The following is a 22500-nucleotide window of genomic DNA, read 5'->3' as shown; positions in this document are numbered from 1 at the left end:
TGCTGGAGGAACTCGTTTGGGAGTCGGGAGGGCAGGCGGAGCTCAATCACCCCAGGTGAGTAAGCACCAGACTCACCCAGAGCTTCCTGTCGGTCATGTGTATGTGTTGACTTCTTTCCCCGGGTTTTTTCCCTCTGTACAGCATAAGGCGCTAGTCGATTCAGGCGCAGCTGGGAATTTCATGGATCGTGGGCTTGCGTTAAGGCTAGGGATTCCCCTGGTGTCGTTAGACCTACCTTTCCCCGTGCACTCCTTAGATAGCCGACCATTGGGGTCAGGAGTAATTAGGGAGGCTACGGTGCCGCTGGACATGGTAACGCAGGGGGATCATAAGGAGCAGATTAATCTGTTCCTTATAGATTCACCTGCGTTTCCAGTGGTGTTGGGGGTTCCCTGGTTAGCTCAACACAACCCGGTGATTTCCTGGCGACAGGGGGCTCTTAAGGGGTGGTCAGAGGAGTGTTCAGGTAGGTGTATAGGAGTTGCCGTTGGTGTGACTACGGTGGAGAGTCCAGACCAAGTTTCCACCGTGCGCATTCCCTCTGAATATGCCGATTTGGCTATCAGTCCTTCTGTGGCTCAGTTGGTAGAGCAAAAGGGTAGTGGGTTCGAGGACCACCCATACGTAGAATGTATGCACACATGACTGTAAGTCGCTTTGGATAAAAGCGTCAGCTAAATGGCATATATTATTATTATTATTATTATTATTATAAAAAGAAGGCGACCCAATTACCACCTCATCGTCGAGAGGACTGCGCGATAAACCTTCTGGAGAACGCTGCACTTCCTAGGAGTCACATGTATCCATTGTCCCAGGAGGAGACAGTAGCTATGGATACATGTGTTGCTGAAACGCTGGGACAGGGGTACATTCAGCCCTCCGCATCACCCGTCTCCTCAAGCTTCTTTTTTGTGAAGAAGAAGGATGGAGGTCTGCGTCCGTGCATTGATTATAGAGGTCTAAATTCCATCACAGTGGGGTTTAGTTACCCACTACCTCTCATCGCTACGGCGGTGGAATCATTTCACGGGGCGCGCTTCTTCACAAAACTGGACCTGAGGAGCGCGTATAATCTGGTGCGCATCCGGGGAAAAGATGAGTGGAAAACCGCATTTAGTACTACATCTGGTCATTATGAGTACCGCGTCATGCCATACGGGTTGAAGAATGCTCCAGCCGTCTTCCAATCCTTCGTAGATGAGATTCTCCGAGACCTGCTCCGAGACCCCTCTTTAGCGTTCATAGTGGAGGTGGATGCGTCCGAGGCTGGGGTTGGAGCCGTGCTGTCCCAACGCTCGGGCGTGCCACCCAAGCTCCGCCCCTGTGCTTTCTTTTCGAGCAAGCTCAGCCCAGCGGAGCAAAACTATGATGTGGGGGACCGGGAGACATTGGCTTGAGGGGGCTAAACACCCTTTTCTCATCTGGACTGACCATTGTAATCTCGAGTATATCCGGGCAGCGAAGAGACTGAATCCACGTCAGGCTAGATGGGCCATATTTTTTACCAGGTTCCGGTTTACCCTCTCATACCGGCCAGGCTCCCAAAACACCAAAGCCGACGCGCTGTCCCGCCTCTATGATACCGAGGAGCGGTCCGTTGAGCCAACTCCCATCATTTCACCGTCATGTCTCGTGGCACCAGTGGTATGGGAGGTGGACGCGGAGATAGAGAGGGCCTCACGGTCAGAGCCGGCCCCCCCTAACTGTCCAGTGGGGACTGCCGAGGGGGGTTCGGGACAAGCTGATCCGGTGGGCTCATACTCTCCCCTCCTCGGGTCATCCTGGCATCGAGAGGACAGTGCGGAGTCTGAGAGGGAGTTACTGGTGGCCCACGCTGGCTAAAGACGTGAGATGTTATGTCTCCTCCTGCTCAGTGTGTGCTCAGAGCAAGGCTCCTCGGCACCTGCCTAGAGGGAAATTACAACCCCTCCCCGTTCCACAACGGCCGTGGACACACTTATCGGTGGACTTTCTTACCGACCTTCCCCCGTCCCAGGGAAGTATTACGATCCTGGTCGTTGTGGATCGGTTTTCTAAGTCCTGTCGTCTCATCCCGTTGCCCAGTCTCCCTACGGCCCTGCAGACTGCGGAGGCCTTGTTTACCCATGTCTTCCGGCACTACGGGGTGCCTGAGGACATCGTTTCTGATCGGGGTCCCCAATTCACGTCCAGAGTGTGGAGGGCGTTTATGGAGAGAGTGGGAGTCTCGGTCAGCTTAACCTCAGGTTTTCACCCCGAGAGTAATGGGCAGGTGGAGCGCGTAAACCAGGATGTGGGCAGGTTTCTGCGGTCCTATTGCCGGGACTGGCCTGGTGAGTGGGCAAGGTATGTTCCCTGGGCTGAACTAGCTCAGAACTCCCTACGCCACTCCTCAACTAACTTGTCCCCTTTTGAGTGTGTGTTAGGTTATCAGCCGGTCCTGGCCCCATGGCATCAGAGCCAGACCGAGGCTCCTGCGGTGGAGGAATGGGTACAGCACTCCAAGGACACCTGGAAAGCCGTTCAGGACTCACTACGGTTAGCGGGAGAACGGCAGAAGAGGAGCGCTGACCAGCACCGCAGTGAGGCCCCCGTGTTTGCACCGGGGGACAGGGTCTGGCTCTCGACCCGAAACCTGCCCCTCCGCCTGCCCTGTCGGAAGCTGGGGCCACAGTGTGTGGGGCCGTTCAAAGTCCCGAGGAGAATAAACGAGGTGTGTTACAGGTTACAACTTCCTAGGTATTACCGTATTAACCCCTCGTGTCTTTCCTCAGGCCGGTGGTGTCTGAGGTCCCTCCGCCCCCTCTGGACATCGAGGGGTCCCCGACATACACAGTTCGGGGCATTCTGGATTCGAGACGGCGGGTGGGGGGCCTACAGTACCTCGTGGACTGGGAGGGGTACAGTCCGGAGGAGAGATGCTGGGTTCCGGTGGGGGACATTTTGGACCCTTCTCTCCTGAGAGATTTCCACCGCCTCCACCCGGATCGCCCAGCACCTCGTCCTCCGGGTCGTCCTCGAGGACGGTGGCGGCGCGCTGTGGGGGCCGCGCGTCAGAGGGGGGGTACTGTCACGACTTCCGCCGAAGTTGGCTCCCCTGCCTGTTCGGGCGGTGCCTGTGTGTATTTTAGTTTAATTAACGTCCTTATATGTAGTAGGTTGTCCCGCCCTTGTTGTGTGCGGGATTGTTTTTGTATTCATGTCATTTGGTGTAGTGCTTGTGTTTTATTCTCCGGTCTATTTTTGATCCTGTGTTGGATTATTCACCCTGTGTGTTGGGTTGACCGTGTTTTTTGTGCGCCAGAGAATAAACTGTCAAATATCTGAAACCTGCTCTCTGCGCCTGATTCCACCCACCTTGATAAAACGTGACACGGATGCTATACTGTTACACAGGCAATACTAAATTGCCTACAAGAACATCCAATAGTCAAAGGTTAATGAAATACAAATGGTATAGAGGGAAATAGTCCTATAATAACTACAACCTAAAACTTCTTACCTGGGAATATTGAAGACTCATGTTGAAAGGAACCACCAGCTTTCATATGTTCTCATGTTCTGAGCAAGGAACTGAAACGTTAGCTTTCTTACATGGCGCATATTGCACTTTTACTTTCTTCTCCAACACTGTGTTTTTGCATTATTTAAACCAAATTGAACATGTTTCATTATTTACTTGAGGCTGAATTGATTGTATTGATGTATTATGTTAAGTTAAAGTAAGTGTTAATTCAGTATTGTTGTAATTGTCATTATTACAAATACAATTGTTTTTTAACCTGCTGATGAATTGGCATCGGCTTTTTTGGTCCTCCAATAATCGGTATCGGCGTTGAAAAATCATAATCGGTTGACCTCTAATTGTGAGTGGAGTTGGACTGGTAGACTGGTAGACTGGTGTATTGTGAGTTGTGTTGGACTGGTAGACTGGTGTATTGTGAGTGGAGTTGGACTGGTACTTAGCTGAAGGATGTTACAGTATGTTGATGTTCTGAACACATTCTGGGCCTAGATTCTGTTGACCTGGTTTAATTAAGAGTTGCAGTGTTAGCCTCCACCCACAGACCCTGTGTGTGTGTGTGTGTGTGCGTGTGTGTGTGTGTGTGTGTTAATGTGTCTGTGTTTGCTGTACTGAGATGCCTTGTGTGCATGTTGTGTGTGCAAGTGTGTGTGAGTGAATATGGGGGTGTTGGGTTGTAGTGTGACATTCTTTACATCATTTTCTTCCCCTTCCCTTCCCACCCTCTCATTGTCTTGTTACAACACCGTTTCATACTTTATTTACAGGAGAGGCTGGGAGGGGAGGGGAGAGGCTGGGAGGGGAGGAGAGATTGGGAGGGGGGCTGGGAGGGGAGGGGAGGGAAGGAGTGCAACTGGGAGGGGAGGGAAGGGAGAGAGGCTGGGAGGAGGGGAGGAGAGATTGTGAGGGGAGGGAGGGAGCGAGGCTGCGAGGGGAGGGGAGGGGGGGGAGAAGAGATGCTGTGTGGGGGGAAGAGAGGCTGGGAGGAGGCGAGGAGAGGTTGTGAGGGGAGGGGAGGGAGCGAGGCTGCGAGGGGAGGGGAGGAGAGATGCTGTGTGGGGGGAGAGGCTGGGAGGATAGGCGAGGAGAGGTTGTGAGGGGAGGGGAGGGAGCGAGGCGGGGAGGAGGGAGGAGTGATGCTGTGTGGGGGGAGAAGAGAGGCTGGGAGGGGAGGGAGAGAGGCTGTGAGGGGAGGAAAGGCTATGGAGGGAGGGAGATGGGAGGGGAGGAGAGAGGCTGTGTGGGGAGGGGTGGAGAGAGGCTGTGTGGGGAGGGGAGAAGAGAGGCTGGGAAGGGAAGGGAGAGGCTGTGAGGGAGGGACAGGGGGAGAGAAGCTGAGAGAGTTATTTTGGGAAACAATTATTTTTCTTGCTGACGTGACACGATTGTGTCGGAGCACAGGGTCCATCAAGCATAGACTTTTGGACTGTTAGAGGGTGTGCGTGTTACAGGGTGTGTGTGCTACAGGATGTGCGTGTTACAGGGTGTGTGTGTTACAGGGTGTATGTGTTACAGGGTGTGTGTGCTACAGGATGTGCGTGTTACAGGGTGTGTGTGTTACAGGGTGTATGTGTTACAGGGTGTGTGTGCTACAGGATGTGCGTGTTACAGGGTGTGTGTGTTACAGGGTGTATGTGTTACAGGGTGTATGTGCTACAGGATGTGCGTGTTACAGGGTGGGTGTGTTACAGGGTGTGTGTGTTACAGGGTGTGCATGCTACAGGATGTGTGTGTTACAGGATGTGTGAGTTACAGGGTGTATGTGTTACAGGGTGTGTGTGTTACAGGGTGTATGTGTTACAGGGTGTGTGTGCTCGATTGAGAGAAATAATGGATGTGTGTTAGTGTAGACGTGTACACTAACACACATACTCCCAGTTGGGATTCCAGCAGGCCTTAATGGGTCAGCTATTAGTCGATCACTCTGTTGTTTTTGTGCGTCACTAACGAAGAATGCACTGTTTAAGTTTTAAGTGTGTGTGTGTGCAAGCGTGCATGTGTGTTAGACCTGGGACGAAGCTTGTGTCTATGTTTCACAGCCTACTCCAATACAATCTCTCTGGGAAGGAATTACAGTATCTTTGTGTTTTATCTCCTTGTAATAGCTGACTCCTTAGCAGAGATCCTCTGATGCCATCCACCATTTACTGGGCATTGGCACCACTGACACCAATGAGATGAATATGTGTCTCTACTGGATGTACTTTGTTTGTGCTGTAGCAGTACAATGTGACATACCACTGTCCGTTTCAATCCGCCTAGGTCTGGGTGGGCGTCTCTAATCCATGGCTAAGAACATTCAACTTGCCCCCTTTTGAGTATGTGTGTGCGTGCGTGTGTGTGTGCGTGTGTGTGTGTGTGTGTGTGTGACTGTGAGTGTTCAATAGAGTGGTTGACATACTCCTCCACCTGGTGGAGAGGAGAGGAGAGGAGAGCAGAGGGAGATAATGGTGGAGAGGAAAGGAAGGGGATATGATGGTGGAGAGGAGAGGAGAGGGAGATGATGGTGGAGAGGAGAGGAAGGGGAGATGATGGTGGAGAGGAGAGGAGAGGAGAGGAGAGGGGAGATGATGGTGGAGAGGAGAGGAGAGGAGAGGGAGATGATGGTGGAGAGGAAAGGCAGGGGAGATGATGGTGGAGAGGAGAGGAGAGGGAGATGATGGTGGAGAGGAAAGGAAGGGGAGATGATAGAGGAGAGGAGAGGAGAGGAGAGGAGAGGAGAGGAGAGGAGAGGAGAGGAGAGGAGAAGAGAAGAGAGGAGAGGAGATGATGGTGGAGAGGAAAGGAAGAGGGATATGATGGTGGAGAGGAGATGAGAGGGAGATGATGGTGGAGAGGAGAGGAAGGGGATATGATGGTGGAGAGGAGAGGAGAGGGAGATGATGGTGGAGAGGAAGAAAGGGGATATGGAGAGGAAGGGGGATATGATGGTGGTGGAGAGGAGAGGAGAGGGAGATGATGGTGGAGAGGAAAGGAAAGGAAGGGGATATGATGGTGGAGAGGAGAGAGAGGGAGATGATGGTGGAGAGGAAAGGAAGGGGAGATGATAGAGGAGAGGAGAGGAGAGGAGAGGGAGATGATGGTGGAGAGGAAAGGAAGGGGAGATGATAGAGGAGAGGAGAGGAGAGGGAGATTATGGTGGAGAGGAGAGGGAGAGGAGATGATATGGTGAGGAGGAGAGGAGAGGAGAGGGAGATGATGGTGGAGAGGAGAGGAGAGGGAGATGATGGTGGAGAGGAAAGGAAGGGGATATGATGGTGGAGAGGAGATGAGAGGGAGATGATGGTGGAGAGATGATGGTGGAGAGGAAGGGGATATGATGGTGGAGAGGAGGGAGAGGAGAGGAGAGGGAGATGATGGTGGAGAGGAAAGGAAGGGGATATGATGGTGGAGAGGAGAGGGAGATGATGGTGGAGAGGAAAGGAAAGGAATGGTGGGGGAGATGATGGTGGAGAGGAGAGGAGAGGAGAGGAGAGGAGAGAGGAGAGGAGAGGAGAGGAGAGGAGAGGAAGGGGATATGATGGTGGAGAGGAGAGGAGAGGAGAGGGAGATGATGGTGGAGAGGAAAGGAAGGGGATATGATGGTGGAGAGGAGAGGAAGGGGATATGATGGTGGAGAGGAGAGGAGAGGGAGATGATGGTGGAGAGGAAAGGAAGGGGATATGATGGTGGAGAGGAGAGGGAGATGATGGTGGAGAGGAAAGGAAAGGAAGGGGATATGATGGTGGAGAGGAGAGGAGAGGGAGATGATGGTGGAGAGGAGAGGAAGGGGAGATGATGGTGGAGAGGAGAGGAGAGGAGAGGAGAGGAGAGGAGAGGAGAGGAGAGGAGAGGAGAGGAGAGGAGAGGAAGGGGATATGATGGTGGAGAGGAGAGGAGAGGAGAGGGAGATGATGGTGGAGAGGAAAGGAAGGGGATATGATGGTGGAGAGGAGAGGAGAGAGAGAGAGGGGAGATGATGGTGGAGGGGAGATGAGGAAAGGAAGGGGAGATGATGGTGGAGAGGAGATGGGGGGAGGAGAGGAGAGGAGAGGAGAGGGGAGAGGAGAGGAGAGGGGAGATGGAGAGGGTGGAGAGGAAAGGAGAGGGGGATATGATGGAGGAGAGGAGAGGAGAGGAGATGATGGTGGAGAGAGGAAATATGAGAGGAAAGGAAGGGAGAGGAGAGGAGAGATGATGGAGAGGAGAGGAGAGGAGAGGAGAGTGGAGAGGAGAGGGAGATGATGGTGGAGAGGAAAGGAAGGGGATATGATGGTGGAGAGGAGATGTGGAGAGGAGAGGAGAGGAGAGGGAGATGATGGTGGAGAGGAGAGGAGAGGAGAGGAGAGGAGAGGAGAGGAGGAGAGGGAGATGATGGTGGAGAGGAAAGGAAGGGGATATGATGGTGGAGAGGAGAGGAGAGGAGAGGAGAGGTAGGGGATATGATGGTGGAGAGGAGAGGAGAGGAGAGGGAGATGAGAGGAGAGGAGAGGAGAGGAGAGGAGATGGTGGGAGAGGAGGAGGAGAGATGAAGAGAGGAGATGATGGTGGAGAGGAAAGGAAGGGGATATGATGGTGGAGAGGAGAGGAAAGGAGAGGGAGATGATGGTGGAGAGGAAAGGAAGGGGAGATGATGGTGGAGAGGAGAGGAAGGGGATATGATGGTGGAGAGGAGAGGAGAGGAAGATGATGGTGGAGAGGAAAGGAAGGGGAGATGATGGTGGAGAGGAGAGGAGAGGAGAGGAGAGGGAGATGATGGTGGAGAGGAGAGGAGAGGGAGATGTTGGTGGAGAGGAAAGGCAGGGGAGATGATGGTGGAGAGGAGAGGAGAGGGAGATGATGGTGGAGAGGAGAGGAAGGGGATATGATGGTGGAGAGGAGAGGAGAGGGAGATGATGGTGGAGAGGAAAGGAAGGGGATATGATGGTGGAGAGGAGAGGAGAGGGAGATGATGGTGGAGAGGAAAGGAAAGGAAGTGGATATGATGGTGGAGAGGAGAGGAGAGGGAGATGATGGTGGAGAGGAAAGGAAGGGGAGATGATAGAGGAGAGGAGAGGAGAGGAGAGGGAGATGATGGTGGAGAGGAAAGGAAGGGGAGATGATAGAGGAGAGGAGAGGAGAGGAGAGGGAGATCATGGTGGAGAGGAGAGGGGAGGGAGATGATAGAGGAGAGGAGAGGAGAGGGAGATGATGGTGGAGAGGAGAGGAGAGGGAGATGATGGTGGAGAGGAGAGGAGAGGAGAGGGAGATGATAGAGGAGAGGAGAGGAGAGGAGAGGAGAGGAGAGGAGAGGGAGATGATGGTGGAGAGGAAAGGAAGGGGATATGATGGTGGAGAGGAGAGGAGAGGAGAGGAGAGGGAGATGATGGTGGAGAGGAGAGGAGAGGAGAGGGAGATGATGGTGGAGAGGAAAGGAAGGGGATATGATGGTGGAGAGGAGAGGAGAGGAGAGGAGAGGAGAGGAGAGGAGAGGGAGATGATGGTGGAGAGGAAAGGAAGGGGAGATGATGGTGGAGAGGAGGAGAGGAGAGGGATATGATGGTGGAGAGGAGAGGAGAGGAGAGGAGAGGGAGATGATGGTGGAGAGGAGAGGAGAGGAGAGGGAGATGATGGTGGAGAGGAAAGGAAGGGGATATGATGGTGGAGAGGAGAGGAGAGGGATATGATGGTGGAGAGGAAAGGAAGGGGAGATGATGGTGGAGAGGAGAGGAGAGGGATATGATGGTGGAGAGGAAAGGAAGGGGAGATGATGGTGGAGAGGAGAGGAGAGGGAGATGATGGTGGAGAGGAAAGGAAGGGGAGATGATGGTGGAGAGGAGAGGAGAGGGAGATGATGGTGGAGAGGAAAGGAAGGGGATATGATGGTGGAGAGGAGAGGAGAGGAGAGGAGAGGAGAGGAGAGGAGAGGAGAGGAGAGGAGAGGAGAGGAGAGGGAGATGATGGTGGAGAGGAAAGGAAGGGGATATGATGGTGGAGAGGAGAGGAGAGGGAGATGATGGTGGAGAGGAGAGGAGAGGAGAGGAGAGGGAGATGATGGTGGAGAGGAAAGGAAGGGGATATGATGGTGGAGAGGAGAGGAGAGGAGAGGAGAGGAGAGGAGAGGAGAGGAGAGGAGAGGAGAGGAGAGGAGAGGGAGATGATGGTGGAGAGGAAAGGAAGGGGAGATGATGGTGGAGAGGAGAGGAGAGGAGAGGGAAATGATGGTGGAGAGAAGAGGAGAGGAGAGGAGAGGGATATGATGGTGGAGAGGAAAGGAAGGGGAGATGATGGTGGAGAGGAGAGGAGAGGGAGATGATGGTGGAGAGGAAAGGAAGGGGAGATGATGGTGGAGAGGAGAGGAGAGGGAGATGATGGTGGAGAGGAAAGGAAGGGGATATGATGGTGGAGAGGAGAGGAGAGGAGAGGAGAGGAGAGGGAGGAGGAGAGGAGAGGAGAGGAGAGGGAGATGATGGTGGAGAGGAAAGGAAGGGGATATGATGGTGGAGAGGAGAGGAGAGGAGAGGAGAGGGAGATGATGGTGGAGAGGAGAGGAGAGGAGAGGAGAGGAGATGATGGTGGAGAGGAAAGGAAGGGGATATGATGGTGGAGAGGAGAGGAGAGGAGAGGAGAGGAGAGGAGAGGAGAGGAGAGGAGAGGAGAGGAGAGGAGAGGAGAGGAGAAGAGAAGAGAAGAGAGGAAGGGGATATGATGGTGGAGAGGAAAGGAAGGGGATATGATGGTGGAGAGGAGAGGAGATTGAGATGATGGTGGAGAGGAGAGGAAGGGGATATGATGGTGGAGAGGAGAGGAGAGGAGAGGAGAGGAGAGGAGAGGAGAGGAGATGATGGTGGAGAGGAAAGGAAGGGGATATGATGGTGGAGAGGAGAGGAGAGGAGAGGAGAGGAGAGGAAGGGGATATGATGGTGGAGAGGAGAGGAGAGGGAGACGATGGTGGAGAGGAAAGGAAGGGGAGATGATGGTGGAGAGGAGAGGAAGGGGATATGATGGTGGAGAGGAGAGGAGAGGAGAGGGAGATGATGGTGGAGAGGAAAGGAAGGGGAGATGATGGTGGAGAGGAGAGGAGAGGAGAGGGAGATGATGGTGGAGAGGAAAGGCAGGGGAGATGATGGTGGAGAGGAGAGGAGAGGAGAGGGAGATGATGGTGGAGAGGAAAGGAAGGGGATATGATGGTGGAGAGGAGATGAGAGGGAGATGATGGTGGAGAGGAGAGGAAGGGGATATGATGGTGGAGAGGAGAGGAGAGGGAGATGATGGTGGAGAGGAAAGGAAGGGGATATGATGGTGGAGAGGAGAGGAGAGGGAGATGATGGTGGAGAGGAAAGGAAAGGAAGGGGATATGATGGTGGAGAGGAGAGGAGAGGAGAGGGAGGAGAGGAGAGGAGAGGGAGATGATGGTGGAGAGGAAAGGAAGGGGAGATGATAGAGGAGAGGAGAGGAGAGGAGAGGAGAGGAGAGGAGAGGAGAGGAGAGGAGAGGAGAGGAGAGGAGAGGAGAGGGAGATGATGGTGGAGAGGAAAGGAAGGGGAGATGATAGAGGAGAGGAGAGGAGAGGGAGATGATGGTGGAGAGGAAAGAAAGGGGAGATGATAGAGGAGAGGAGAGGAGAGGAGAGGGAGATTATGGTGGAGAGAGGGGAGGGAGATGATAGAGGAGAGGAGAGGAGAGGAGAGGGAGATGATGGTGGAGAGGAGATGGAGATGATGGTGGAGAGGAGAGGGAGATGATAGAGGAGAGGAGAGGAGAGGAGATGATGGTGGTGGAGAGGAAAGGAAGGGGATATGATGGTGGAGAGGAGAGGAGAGGAGAGGGAGATGATGGTGGAGAGGAGAGGAGAGGAGAGGAGAGGAGAGGAGAGGAGAGGAGAGGAGAGGAGAGGAGAGGAGAGGAGAGGAGAGGAGAGGGAGATGATGGTGGAGAGGAAAGGAAGGGGATATGATGGTGGAGAGGAGAGGAGAGGAGAGGGAGATGATGGTGGAGAGGAGAGGAGAGGAGAGGAGAGGAGAGGGAGATGATGGTGGAGAGGAAAGGAAGGGGAGATGATGGTGGAGAGGAGAGGAGAGGAGAGGAGAGGGAGATGATGGTGGAGAGGAAAGAGGAAGGAGAGGGAGATGATGGTGGAGAGGAGAGGAGAGGGAGATGATGGTGGAGAGGAAAGGAAGGGGATATGATGGTGGAGAGGAGAGGAGAGGGAGAGGAGAGGAGAGGAGAGGAGAGGGAGATGATGGTGGAGAGGAAAGGAAGGGGAGATGATGGTGGAGCGGAGAGGAGAGGGAGATGATGGTGGAGAGGAAAGGAAGGGGATATGATGGTGGAGAGGAGAGGAGAGGAGAGAGAGAGGAGAGGAGAGGGAGATGATGGTGGAGAGGAGAGGAGAGGAGAGGAGAGGAGAGGGAGATGATGCTGGAGAGGAAAGGAAGGGGAGATGATGGTGGAGAGGAGAGGAGAGGGAGATGATGGTGGAGAGGAAAGAGAAGGGGATATGATGGTGGAGAGGAGAGGAGAGGAGAGGGAGATGAGAGAGAGGAGGGAGATGATGAGAGGAGAGAGGAAAGGAAGGGGATATGATGGTGGAGAGGAGAGGAGATGGAGATGATGGTGGAGAGGAGAGGAGAGGAGAGGAGAGGAGAGGAGAGGAGAGGAAAGGAAAGGAAGGGGATATGATGGTGGAGAGGAAAGGAAGGGGAGATGATGGTGGAGAGGAGAGGAGAGGAAGGGGATATGATGGTGGAGAGGAGAGGAGAGGGAGATGATGGTGGAGAGGAAAGGAAGGGGAGATGATGGTGGAGAGCAGAGGAGAGGAGAGGGAGATGATGGTGGAGAGGAGAGGGAGATGATGGTGGAGAGGAAAGGAAGGGGAGATGATGGTGGAGAGGAGAGGAGAGGAGAGGGAGATGATGGTGGAGAGGAAAGGAAGGGGAGATAATAGAGGAGAGGAGAGGAGAGGAGAGGAGAGGAGAGGAGAGGAGAGGAGAGGAGAGGAGGGAGGGAGGGAGGGAACGGAGATGATGGTGGAGAGGGAAGGGAGATGATAGTGGTGGTAATGACAATGACCCTCTAATCAAGATGACACTTAGATGTCATCAAGATGTACACTAATCAAGATAACATCATCACAAACGACAAGGTGACTTCATACCAACAGACAACATTGGCTCCGTGGCTCTTCCCAAGGTACTTTTTACTCCCTTTTCTCCCCAATTTCGTCATATCCAATTGGTAGTTTTTCTTGTCTCATCGCTGCAACTCCCGTACGGACTCCGGAGAGGCGAGGGTCGAGAGCCATGCATCCTCCGAAACACGACCCTGCCTGCAGATGATGCACTGCTTCTTGACACACTGCTCACTTAACCCGGAAGCCAGCCGCACCAAGGTGTCGGGGTTAACACGTACACCTCGCGACCGTGTCAGCATGCATGCACCCAGTGCACCACAGGGGTCACTAGAGCGCGATGGGACAAGGACATTCCAGCCAGCTAAACCCTCCCCTGACCCGGACCACGATGGGCCAATTGTGCACCACCTTAGACCGCAGAGCCAATCAGGAGGCAAAGAGCCAATTCTGTCTATATTGTTTGAGCACAGGAAGTCACCCATTATGTATGATGACGTGATCTTGCTGAGTGTACTTTCAACAGTGCCAGTATTGTAATTGCATCACACTGTACTTACAGAGTTGTTACTGTACCTTCCTGTAGATCTGGTTGGTTCATTGGGGGGCAGGGTAGCCTAGTGGTTAGAGCGTTGGACTAGTAACCGGAAGGTTGCAAGTTCAAACCCTCGAGCTGACAAGGTACAAATCTGTTGTTCTGCCCCTGAACAGGCAGTTAACCCACTGTTCCCAGGCTGTCATTGAAAATAAGAATTTGTTCTTAACTGACTTGCCTGGTTAAACCAAGGTAAAAAAAAATGTTTTTAAATAAAAATAAATTGTCAAGGTTGCTCATCTATCTCACTTACAACAGCCATTTTGTCTAGTGACAGGTTATTTTATAGCGTGTGTTACTACCTGGGAGACTAAAGATGGTTTATGAAGCTAGGTGAACATCTGTCAGGTTCAGTTTAAGGCTTTAAAGCTGAGTTGTTATTTTAATGGAATTACATTCTGCTCTCCTAAGCACCCAGGGAAAAATCTCTGAGCTCCCAGAAAACATCAGAGAGAGCGGGATTATTCTGAGCCCGGGCTCTGTTCTGCTTCCCTCCTCTTTCTTTCATTCTTTCTTTATTTCTTTCTTTCTTTCTTTCTTTCTTTCTTTCTTTCTTTCTTTCTTTTTCTTTCTCCTTTATGAATGGACAGCCAGCTAGGTGTTTCTACAGCGAGAGCTGTATCTGTACCAGGGGAGCAGGGTGTCTTCCTTCACTGTGTTCACTCATCTGTGAGGGAGAGAGAGACTTTATGTAAGACCCTGAGTGACACAAGATCTCCCCAGCCTCCCTCCCCCTACTTCCCTACTCTCCAGACCTCTCACTGAGCCTCCCCTCATTCAGCCCCCTGCCTCTCTCCTCAGCCCCTGCCTCTCTCCTCAGCCCCTGCCTCTCTCCTCAGCTCCTGCCTCTCTCCTCAGCCCCTGCCTCTCTCCTCAGCCCCCTGCCTCTCTCCTCAGCCCCTGCCTCTCTCCTCAGCCCCCTGCCTCTCTCCTCAGCCCCCTGCCTCTCCTCAGCCCCTGCCTCTCTCCTCAGCCCCTCAGCCCCCCTCTCAGCCCCCTCAGCCCTCCATCCTCCTCCTCAGCCCCTGCCTCTCCTCAGCCCCCCTCAGCCTCTGCCTCCTCAGCCCCCTGCCCTCTCCTCAGCCCCTGCCTCTCTCCTCAGCCCCTGCCTCTCTCCTCAGCACCCTGCCTCTCTCCTCAGCCCCCTGCCTCTCCCTCAGCCCCCCCAGCCCCTGCCTCTCTCCTCAGCCCCTGCCCTCTCTCCTCAGCCCCTGCCTCTCTCCTCAGCCCCCTCCTCCTCTCTCCTCAGCCCCCTGCCTCTCTCCTCAGCACCCTGCCTCTCTCCTCAGCCCCCTGCCTCTCTCCTCAGCCCCTGCCTCTCTCCTCAGCCCCCTGCCTCTCTCCTCAGCCCCCTCCATCCCCCTCTCCTCAGCCCCTCCCTCAGCCCCTGCCCTCTCCTCAGCCCCTTCCTCCCTCAGCCCCCTGCCTCTCCTCAGCACCCTGCCTCTCTCCTCAGCAGCCCCTGCCTCTCTCCCCTCAGCCCCCTCAGCCCCCTGCCTCTCTCCTCAGCCCCCTCCTCCCCTCCTCTCTCCTCAGCCCCTGCCTCTCTCCTCAGCCCCTGCCTCTCTCCTCAGCCCCTGCCTCTCTCCCCTCAGCCCCCCCATCCCTCCTCTCTCCTCAGCCCCCTGTCTCTCTCCTCAGCACCCTGCCTCTCTCCTCAGCCCCTGCCCCTCTCCTCAGCACCCTGCCTCTCTCCTCCTCAGCCCCTGCCTCTCTCCTCAGCCCCCTGCCTCTCTCCTCAGCCCCCTGCCTCTTTCCTCAGCCCCCTCCCTCCCTCTCTCTCCTTAGCGCCTTCCTCACTGCCTCCTTTCTAAGACCCTTGCCTCCTCACCCTTTACCCCCAGCATCTCATTTAGCCTCCCGTTGCCTTTCCCCCTCATCCCCCAGTCTCGCTAGCCCCCAGCCTCTCACTAAAGCTTCCCCTGCCTGCTTCCCCCTACTGTAAAATATGTCTGTTCTCAGATTTTGAATTCAGAGATTTTAGAGGTATATTTAAATGGGTGTTGTTGCAAAAAGCTATATTGCCATTGTTTAGCTTGAATGGAATGTTCATATCCAGCTTATTTTACTGTGATATGTGGTTGTCTCACCTAGCTAAGATGAAGACACTGACTGTAAGTCACTCTAGATAAGATCCTCTGCTCAATGACTAATATGTCAAATGTAACTTTTTTACATACAGATTGCATTTTAGTGCCACAAATGTATCATTTGTACATTTCTTTATACCAAATGTAGTTAAAAAAACAACAACATTTGACTGTGTAAAACCTAGCAGTACTACATATTTCTCTGATAGTGAGGCGGTTATATAGCATTATTTGTCTCTGAAATGACACCAGAAAGTGATGATTACAGTGCCTTGCAAAAGTACTCACACCCTTGGTGTTTTTCCTATTTTTTGGCATTATAACCTGTAATTTAAATCGATTTTTTATTTGGATTTCATGTAATGGATATACACAAAATAGTCAGTGGTCTGATACTCCTTCCATTTCAATATTATCGCTTGCACAGTGCTCCTTGGGATGTTTAAAGCTTGGGAAATCTTTTTGTATCCAAATCCGGCTTTAAACTTCTTCACAACAGTATCTCGGACCTGCCTGGTGTGTTCCTTGTTCTTCATGATGCTCTCTGCGCTTTTAATGGACCTCTGAGACTATCACAGTGCAGGTGCATTTATACGGAGACTTGATTACACACAGGTGGATTGTATTTATCATCATTAGTCATATAGGTCAACATTGGATCATTCAGAGATCCTCAGTGAACTTCTGGAGAGAGTTTGCTGCACTGAAAGTAAAGGGGCTGAATAATTTTGCACACCCAATTTTTCAGTTTTTGATTTGTTAAAAAAGTTTGAAATATCCAATAAATGTCATTCCACTTCATGATTGTGTCCCACTTGTTGTTGATTCTTCACAAAAAAATACAGTTTTATATCTTTATGTTTGAAGCCTGAAATGTGGCAAAAGGTCGCAAAGTTCAAGGGGGCCGAATACTTTCGCAAGGCACTGTATATATACACCTGTTCTGAAAGGCCCCAGAGTCAGCAACACCACTAAACAAGGGGCACCACCAAGCAAGCTGCATCATGAAGACCAAGGAGCTCTCCAAACAGGTCAGGGACAAAGTTGTGGAGAAGTACAGATCAGTGTTGGGTTATAAAAACTATATCAGATACTTTGAACATTCCACGGAGCACCATTAAATCTATTATTAAAAAATGGAAAGAATATGGCACCACAACAAACCTGCCAAGAGAGGGCCGCCCACCAGAACTCACAGACCAGGCAAGGAGGGCATTCATCCGAGAGGCAACAAAGAGATCGAAGATAATCCTGAAGGAGCTGCAAAGTTCCACAGCAGAGATTGGAGTATATGACCATAGGACCACTTTAAGCCGTACACTCCACAGAGCTGGGCTTTACGGAAGAATGGCCAGAAAAAAGCCATTGCTTATTAAAGAAACAAATAAGCCAAAATGCATTTGGGAGATTCCCCAAACATATGGAAGAAGGTACTCTGGTCAGATGAGACAAAAATGTAGCTTTTTGGCCATCAAGGAAAACGCTATGTCTGGCACAAACCCAACACCTCTCATCACCCTGAGAACAACATCCCCACAGTGAAGCATGGTGGTGGCAGCATCATGGGGATGTATTTCATCGGCAGGGACTGGGAAACTGGTCAGAATTGAAGGAATGATGGATGGCGCTAAATACAGGGAAATTCTTTAGGGAAACCTGTTTCAGTCCTCCAGAGATTTGAGACTGAGATGGAGGTTCACCTTCCAGCAGGACAATGACCCTAACATACTGCTAAAGCAACACTCGAGTGGTTTATGGGGAAACATTTAAATGGCTTGGAATTGCCTAGTCAAAGCCCAGACCTCAATCCAATTGAGAATCTGTGGTATGACTTAAATATTGCTGTATACCAGCAGGAACCCATCCAATTTGAAGGAGCTGGAGCAGTTTTGCCTTGAAGAATGGGCAAAAATCCCAGTGGCTAAATGTGCCAAGCTTATAGAGACATATCCCAAAAGACTTGCAGCTGTAATTGCTGCGTAAGGTGGCTCTACAGTATTGGCTTTGGGGGAGTGAATAGTTATGCACACTCAAGTTTTCAGTTTTTTTGTCTTATTTCTTGTTTGTTTCACAATAAAAAATATTTTGCATCTTCAAAGTGGTAGGCATGTTGTGTAAATCAAATGATACAACCCCCCCCAAAAATATACTTTAGTTCCAGGTTGCAAGACAAAATTATTATTATTATTATTATAAAATGGGAAGGAAAAATACCAAGGGGGGTGAATACTTTCGCAAGGCACTGTAGATGATTAGATGGTTAGAAAACACACCAATCTCTTCTATAATTTCTTTAAACAATAAAAGAGAATTTACCAAAATGTCTGAAAATGGATATATAGCGTTTTGGAATAAAACAGAGAGGTGCAGTGAAACTAAGGGTTATGGTGTTTGGCCTTCCATAGCTTTTAGACATCAGGAGAAGAACCGGGAGGGGAGAGGATGGTGGGGAGAATAGGGAAGGTGAGAGATATGTGATTGAACACAGAGATACAGCAACACCACTAGGGGTTATGATCTCCCATAGCTTTTGCTTAACAGGAGGACACAGCTATAGAGGGGTTTAACACTTTGGACAGGGACTGTGGTGGAACCACCATAGTGATACAACAACTGTATCTATCTCTCTGGTGCTTCTACACATAGAGATCATATTCAATCACTAGTATTCTAATTCCTCATTCTATGGTTCCACACATAGAGATCATATTCAATCACTAGTATTCTAATTCCTCATTCTATGGTTCCACACATAGAGATCATATTAAATCACTAGTATTCTAAATCCTCATTCTATGGTTCCACACATAGAGATCATATTAAATCACTAGTATTCTAATTCCTCATTCTATGGTTCCACACATAGAGATCATATTAAATCACTAGTATTCTAATTCCTCATTCTATGGTTCCACACATAGAGATCATATTCAATCACTAGTATTCTAATTCCTCATTCTATGGTTCCACACATAGAGATCATATTAAATCACTAGTATTCTAATTCCTCATTCTATGGTTCCACACATAGAGATCATATTAAATCACTAGTATTCTAATTCCTCATTCTATGGTTCCGCACATAGAGATCATATTAAATCACTAGTATTCTAATTCCTCATTCTATGGTTCCGCACATAGAGATCATATTAAATCACTAGTATTCTAATTCCTCATTCTATGGTTCCGCACATAGAGATCATATTAAATCACTAGTATTCTAATTCCTCATTCTATGGTTCCGCACATAGAGATCATATTAAATCACTAGTATTCTAATTCCTCATTATATGGTTCCCACATAGAGATCATATTAAATATTAAATCACTAGTATAAATCACTAATTCTAATTCCTCATTCTATGGTTCCACACATAGAGATCATATTAAATCACTAGTATTCTAATTCCTCATTCTATGGTTCCACACATAGAGACCTAGTATTCTCTCCTCATTCTCTGGTTCCTCTAGAGATCATATTAAATCACTCTCTCATTCTATGGTTCTCTCTCTCTCTCTCTCTCTCTCTCTCACTCTCTCTCTCTCTCCCCCTCTCTTGCTCTCTCTCTCCCTGTCTTGCTCTCTCTCTCGGTCTCTCTCTGTCTCCTCTCCCTCTCTCTCTCTCTCTCTCTCTCTCTCTCTCTCTCTCTCTCTCTCTCTCTCTCTCTCTCTCTGTCTCTCTGTCTCTCTGTCTCTGTCTCTCTGTCTCTCTCTCTCTCTCTGTCTCTCTGTCTCTGTCTCTCTCTCTGTCTCTCTCTCTCTCCCCTCTCTCTCTCTCTCTCTCTCCCTGTCTCTCTCTCCCCTCTCTCTCTCTCTCTCTCTCTCTGTCTCTCTCCTCTCCTCTCCACTTTCTCTGATAGTGTGTGTGTGTCCTTCATGTACTGTGTCAATGTGTCACTATGCAGACTAGGCTATACAGTTTGTTACTAGAGGGGGTTGAAACAGAATCCTATCCGTTTCCTTTTTCTATAAAACAAATCTGTTTCTGGACTCGATCTGCTCCGAGCTGCAAAAGGTCACTTTATTATGATCATCATAATTCAGCCACATCACCAAGAAACATGGCAACCTGTCCCTGCATCTGCCTGCCTGCCTGTCCTCAAAATAACCAGCAGCCAATCAGAGCTCAGGGGGGGCGTGGCCTGGTGTGGGTTGCATGCTTACACTGAGCCCCTCATGTTTATTCTGAATGAACAGTGGAGCATGTGCCTCTGCCTCCCAGCTGAGCAGATAGCCTCTCAAACCACTGTCCTTCTCTGTGTGCGGGTGAGAGAGTGTGTAAGTGTGTTGGTGCGGTGAGGGGGACCTAGCCATGGACTACAGTAGCTGTCAGATAGACGAGGGAGTCTGCCTCTCCAGGAGGGTAGCCGTTGATTAGAGGAAAAGAGCAGAGCAGCTCTCTACACTGAATGGACTGTGAGTGTGGAGGGAGGGAGGGAGGGAGGGAGGGAGGGAGGGGAGGGAGGGAGGGAGGGAGGGAGGGAGGGAGGGAGGGAGGGAGGCAGAGGGAGGCAGAGAGGCAGAGAGGGAGGGCTGCTGGGGTGTGCATTTTATAGACACGCACCGACAGGCAGACCCACAGAGAGAGAGAGAGAGAGAGAGAGAGAGAGAGAGAGAGAGAGAGAGAGAGAGAGAGAGAGAGAGAGAGAGAGAGAGAGAGAGAGAGAGAAAGAGAAAGAGTGAGAGAGAGGTGGGGGGAGAACAGTAGAGAGCACAGGAGCAGTATTCTTCTTTCTGGAAGGAAGGATGACTCTGCTGTGACCAAGACTCCTCTACCAGTGTCTAATGAACAGGATTGGAGAAGAAGGACTAGTTGCCCTCTGAGGAAGACTGACTGGAGAGAGAGCGAGAGGGAGAGAGAGAGAAAGGGAGCGAGAGAGAACTGTGCTGCCTTAGAGAGAGGGAAAGAGGACTCTGTATCTGCAGGTTGCTAATCTCTGAAGCTGAGGAGAGAGAGAGAGAGAGAGAGAGAGAGAGAGACAGAGAGAGAGGGCGAGAGAGAGCGGAGGCAAAGCCACGCACACTGTGGAAGCAGGAATTTGTGTGTTAGTGTATTAGCCTCAATTCCTCTGCTTCCCTCCAGCCCTCAGCTCTGCCTGCCTATGCATGGCATAGCCTCTGCGAGAGACAGCAAAATAAATAACGAAATAAAGGACAGAGAAATATCGAAATCGAGAGAGGTCCATCTGAAAGATTCCACAGTAATTCCCCGTCCATTCATCAGCATGTCGTCCAACGAGCTGAGTGCTCCAGACGCTGACTCCGGATGCATCCGCACCTTTAAAGAACACATGCACCTGGAGCTGAACACTGGCCAGGGGGGGAAGAGGGGCGCCATGTCGCCCAAATTGTCCCCCCGCAGTTCCCCACGCTTCTTCCGCAAGCTCATGGTCAACAAGGGGGGGATCCGCCACCGTCGGCGCTTCACCGTCGCTCACACCTGGTAAGGAGACTAAAGGGAAGGGGGGGAAGAATAAGGTGAGGGGAGAGCTGGGGCATGTGGGTTTCTCCACCAGAGAGTGTGGACTCTGCACTGTGCTTAGACAAGGGGTTAGGGTTAAGGCTCTAACATGGGGCTACTGTTAGGTAATGATAGGGGGGTTATCTTGCTTTGCTTGGGGATTAGAGTTAAGGCTCTAACATGGGGCTACTGTTAGGTAATGATAGGGGGGTTCTCTTGCTTTGCTTGGGGATTAGGGTTAAGGCTCTAACATGGGGCTACTGTTATGTAATGATAGGGGGGTTCTCTTGCTTTGCTAGGGGGTTAGGGTTAAGGCTCTAACATGGGGCCACTGTTAGGTAATGATAGGGGGGTTCTCTTGCTTTGCTAGGGGTTAGGGTTAAGGCTCTAACATGGGGCTACTGTTAGGTAATGATAGGGGGGTTCTCTTGCTTTGCTAGGTGGTTAGGGTTAAGGCTCTGACATGGGGCTACTGTTAGGTAATGATAGGGTGTTCTCTTGCTTTGCTCGGGGATTAGGGTTAAGGCTCTGACATTGCTCTGTTCCACGCATACTGAATGATGAGGATCGGGTTCTACTGTTGCCGTGTGTGTCAGAGCAGGGTGGTGGGAGGAGCTACAGGAGGATGTGCTCATTGTAATGGCTGGAATGGAATCAATGGAATGGTACCAAACACATAAAATACATGGAATCAATGGAATTGTACCAAACACATCAAACACATGGAATCAATGGAATGGTACCAAACACATCCAACACATGGAATCAATGGAATGGTACCAAACACATCAAACACATGGAATCAATGGAATGGTACCAAACACATCCAACACATGGAATCAATGGAATGGTACCAAACACATCAAACACATGGAATCAATGGAATGGTACCAAACACATCCAAAACATGGAATCAATGGAATGGTACCAAACACATCAAACACATGGAATCAATGGAATGGTACCAAACACATCAAACACATGGAATCAATGGAATGGTACCAAACACATCCAACACATGGAATCAATGGAATGGTACCAAACACATCAAACACATGGAATCAATGGAATGGTACCAAACACATCAAACACATGGAATCAATGGAATGGTACCAAACACATCCAACACATGGAATCAATGGAATGGTACCAAACACATCCAACACATGGAATCAATGGAATGGTACCAAACACATCCAAAACATGGAATCAATGGAATGGTACCAAACACATCAAACACATGGAATCAATGGAATGGTACCAAACACATCCAAAACATGGAATCAATGGAATGGTACCAAACACATCCAACACATGGAATCAATGGAATGGTACCAAACACATCAAACACATAGAATCAATGAAATGGTACCAAACACATTGAATCAATGACATGGTACCAAACACATCGAACACATGGAATCAATGGAATGGTACCAAACACATCAAACACATGGAATCAATGGAATGGTACCAAACACATCCAACACATGCAATCAATGGAATGGTACCAAACACATCAAACACATGGAATCAATGGAATGGTACCAAACACATCAAACACATGGAATCAATGAAATGGTACCAAACACATCGAACACATGGAATCAATGGAATGGTACCAAACACATCCAACACATGGAATCAATGGAATGGTACCAAACACATCAAACACATGGAATCAATGGAATGGTACCAAACACATCAAACACATGGAATCAATGGAATGGTACCAAACACATCCCAAACACATCCAACAC

At 50.5% G+C, this 22500-nt stretch overlaps 1 protein-coding gene across 4 annotated transcripts in view; it reads left to right on the top strand.

The window, feature by feature from the left end:
* LOC118378517 (cAMP-specific 3',5'-cyclic phosphodiesterase 4B-like) overlaps positions 1-22500 on the top strand; it is a 374366-nt gene that overhangs the window by 121860 nt on the left and 230006 nt on the right. Inside the window, exon 1 of one of the 4 annotated variants that reach the window (XM_052462250.1) lies at positions 19968-20722. The exons of 2 other annotated variants lie outside the window; for them this stretch is intronic. In XM_052462250.1, the coding sequence (XP_052318210.1) occupies positions 20382-20722 (341 nt within the window). In that variant the 5' untranslated portion in view covers positions 19968-20381. Of the gene's footprint in view, positions 1-19967; positions 20723-22500 lie in introns of those variants that run through there. One more of the 4 variants, XM_052462233.1, reaches the window with a different exon arrangement.

This window comes from Oncorhynchus keta, chromosome 1, assembly GCF_023373465.1.
Source record: "Oncorhynchus keta strain PuntledgeMale-10-30-2019 chromosome 1, Oket_V2, whole genome shotgun sequence".
NCBI lineage: Eukaryota > Metazoa > Chordata > Actinopteri > Salmoniformes > Salmonidae > Oncorhynchus > Oncorhynchus keta.
This window is presented reverse-complemented; position numbering and strand designations above follow the sequence as displayed.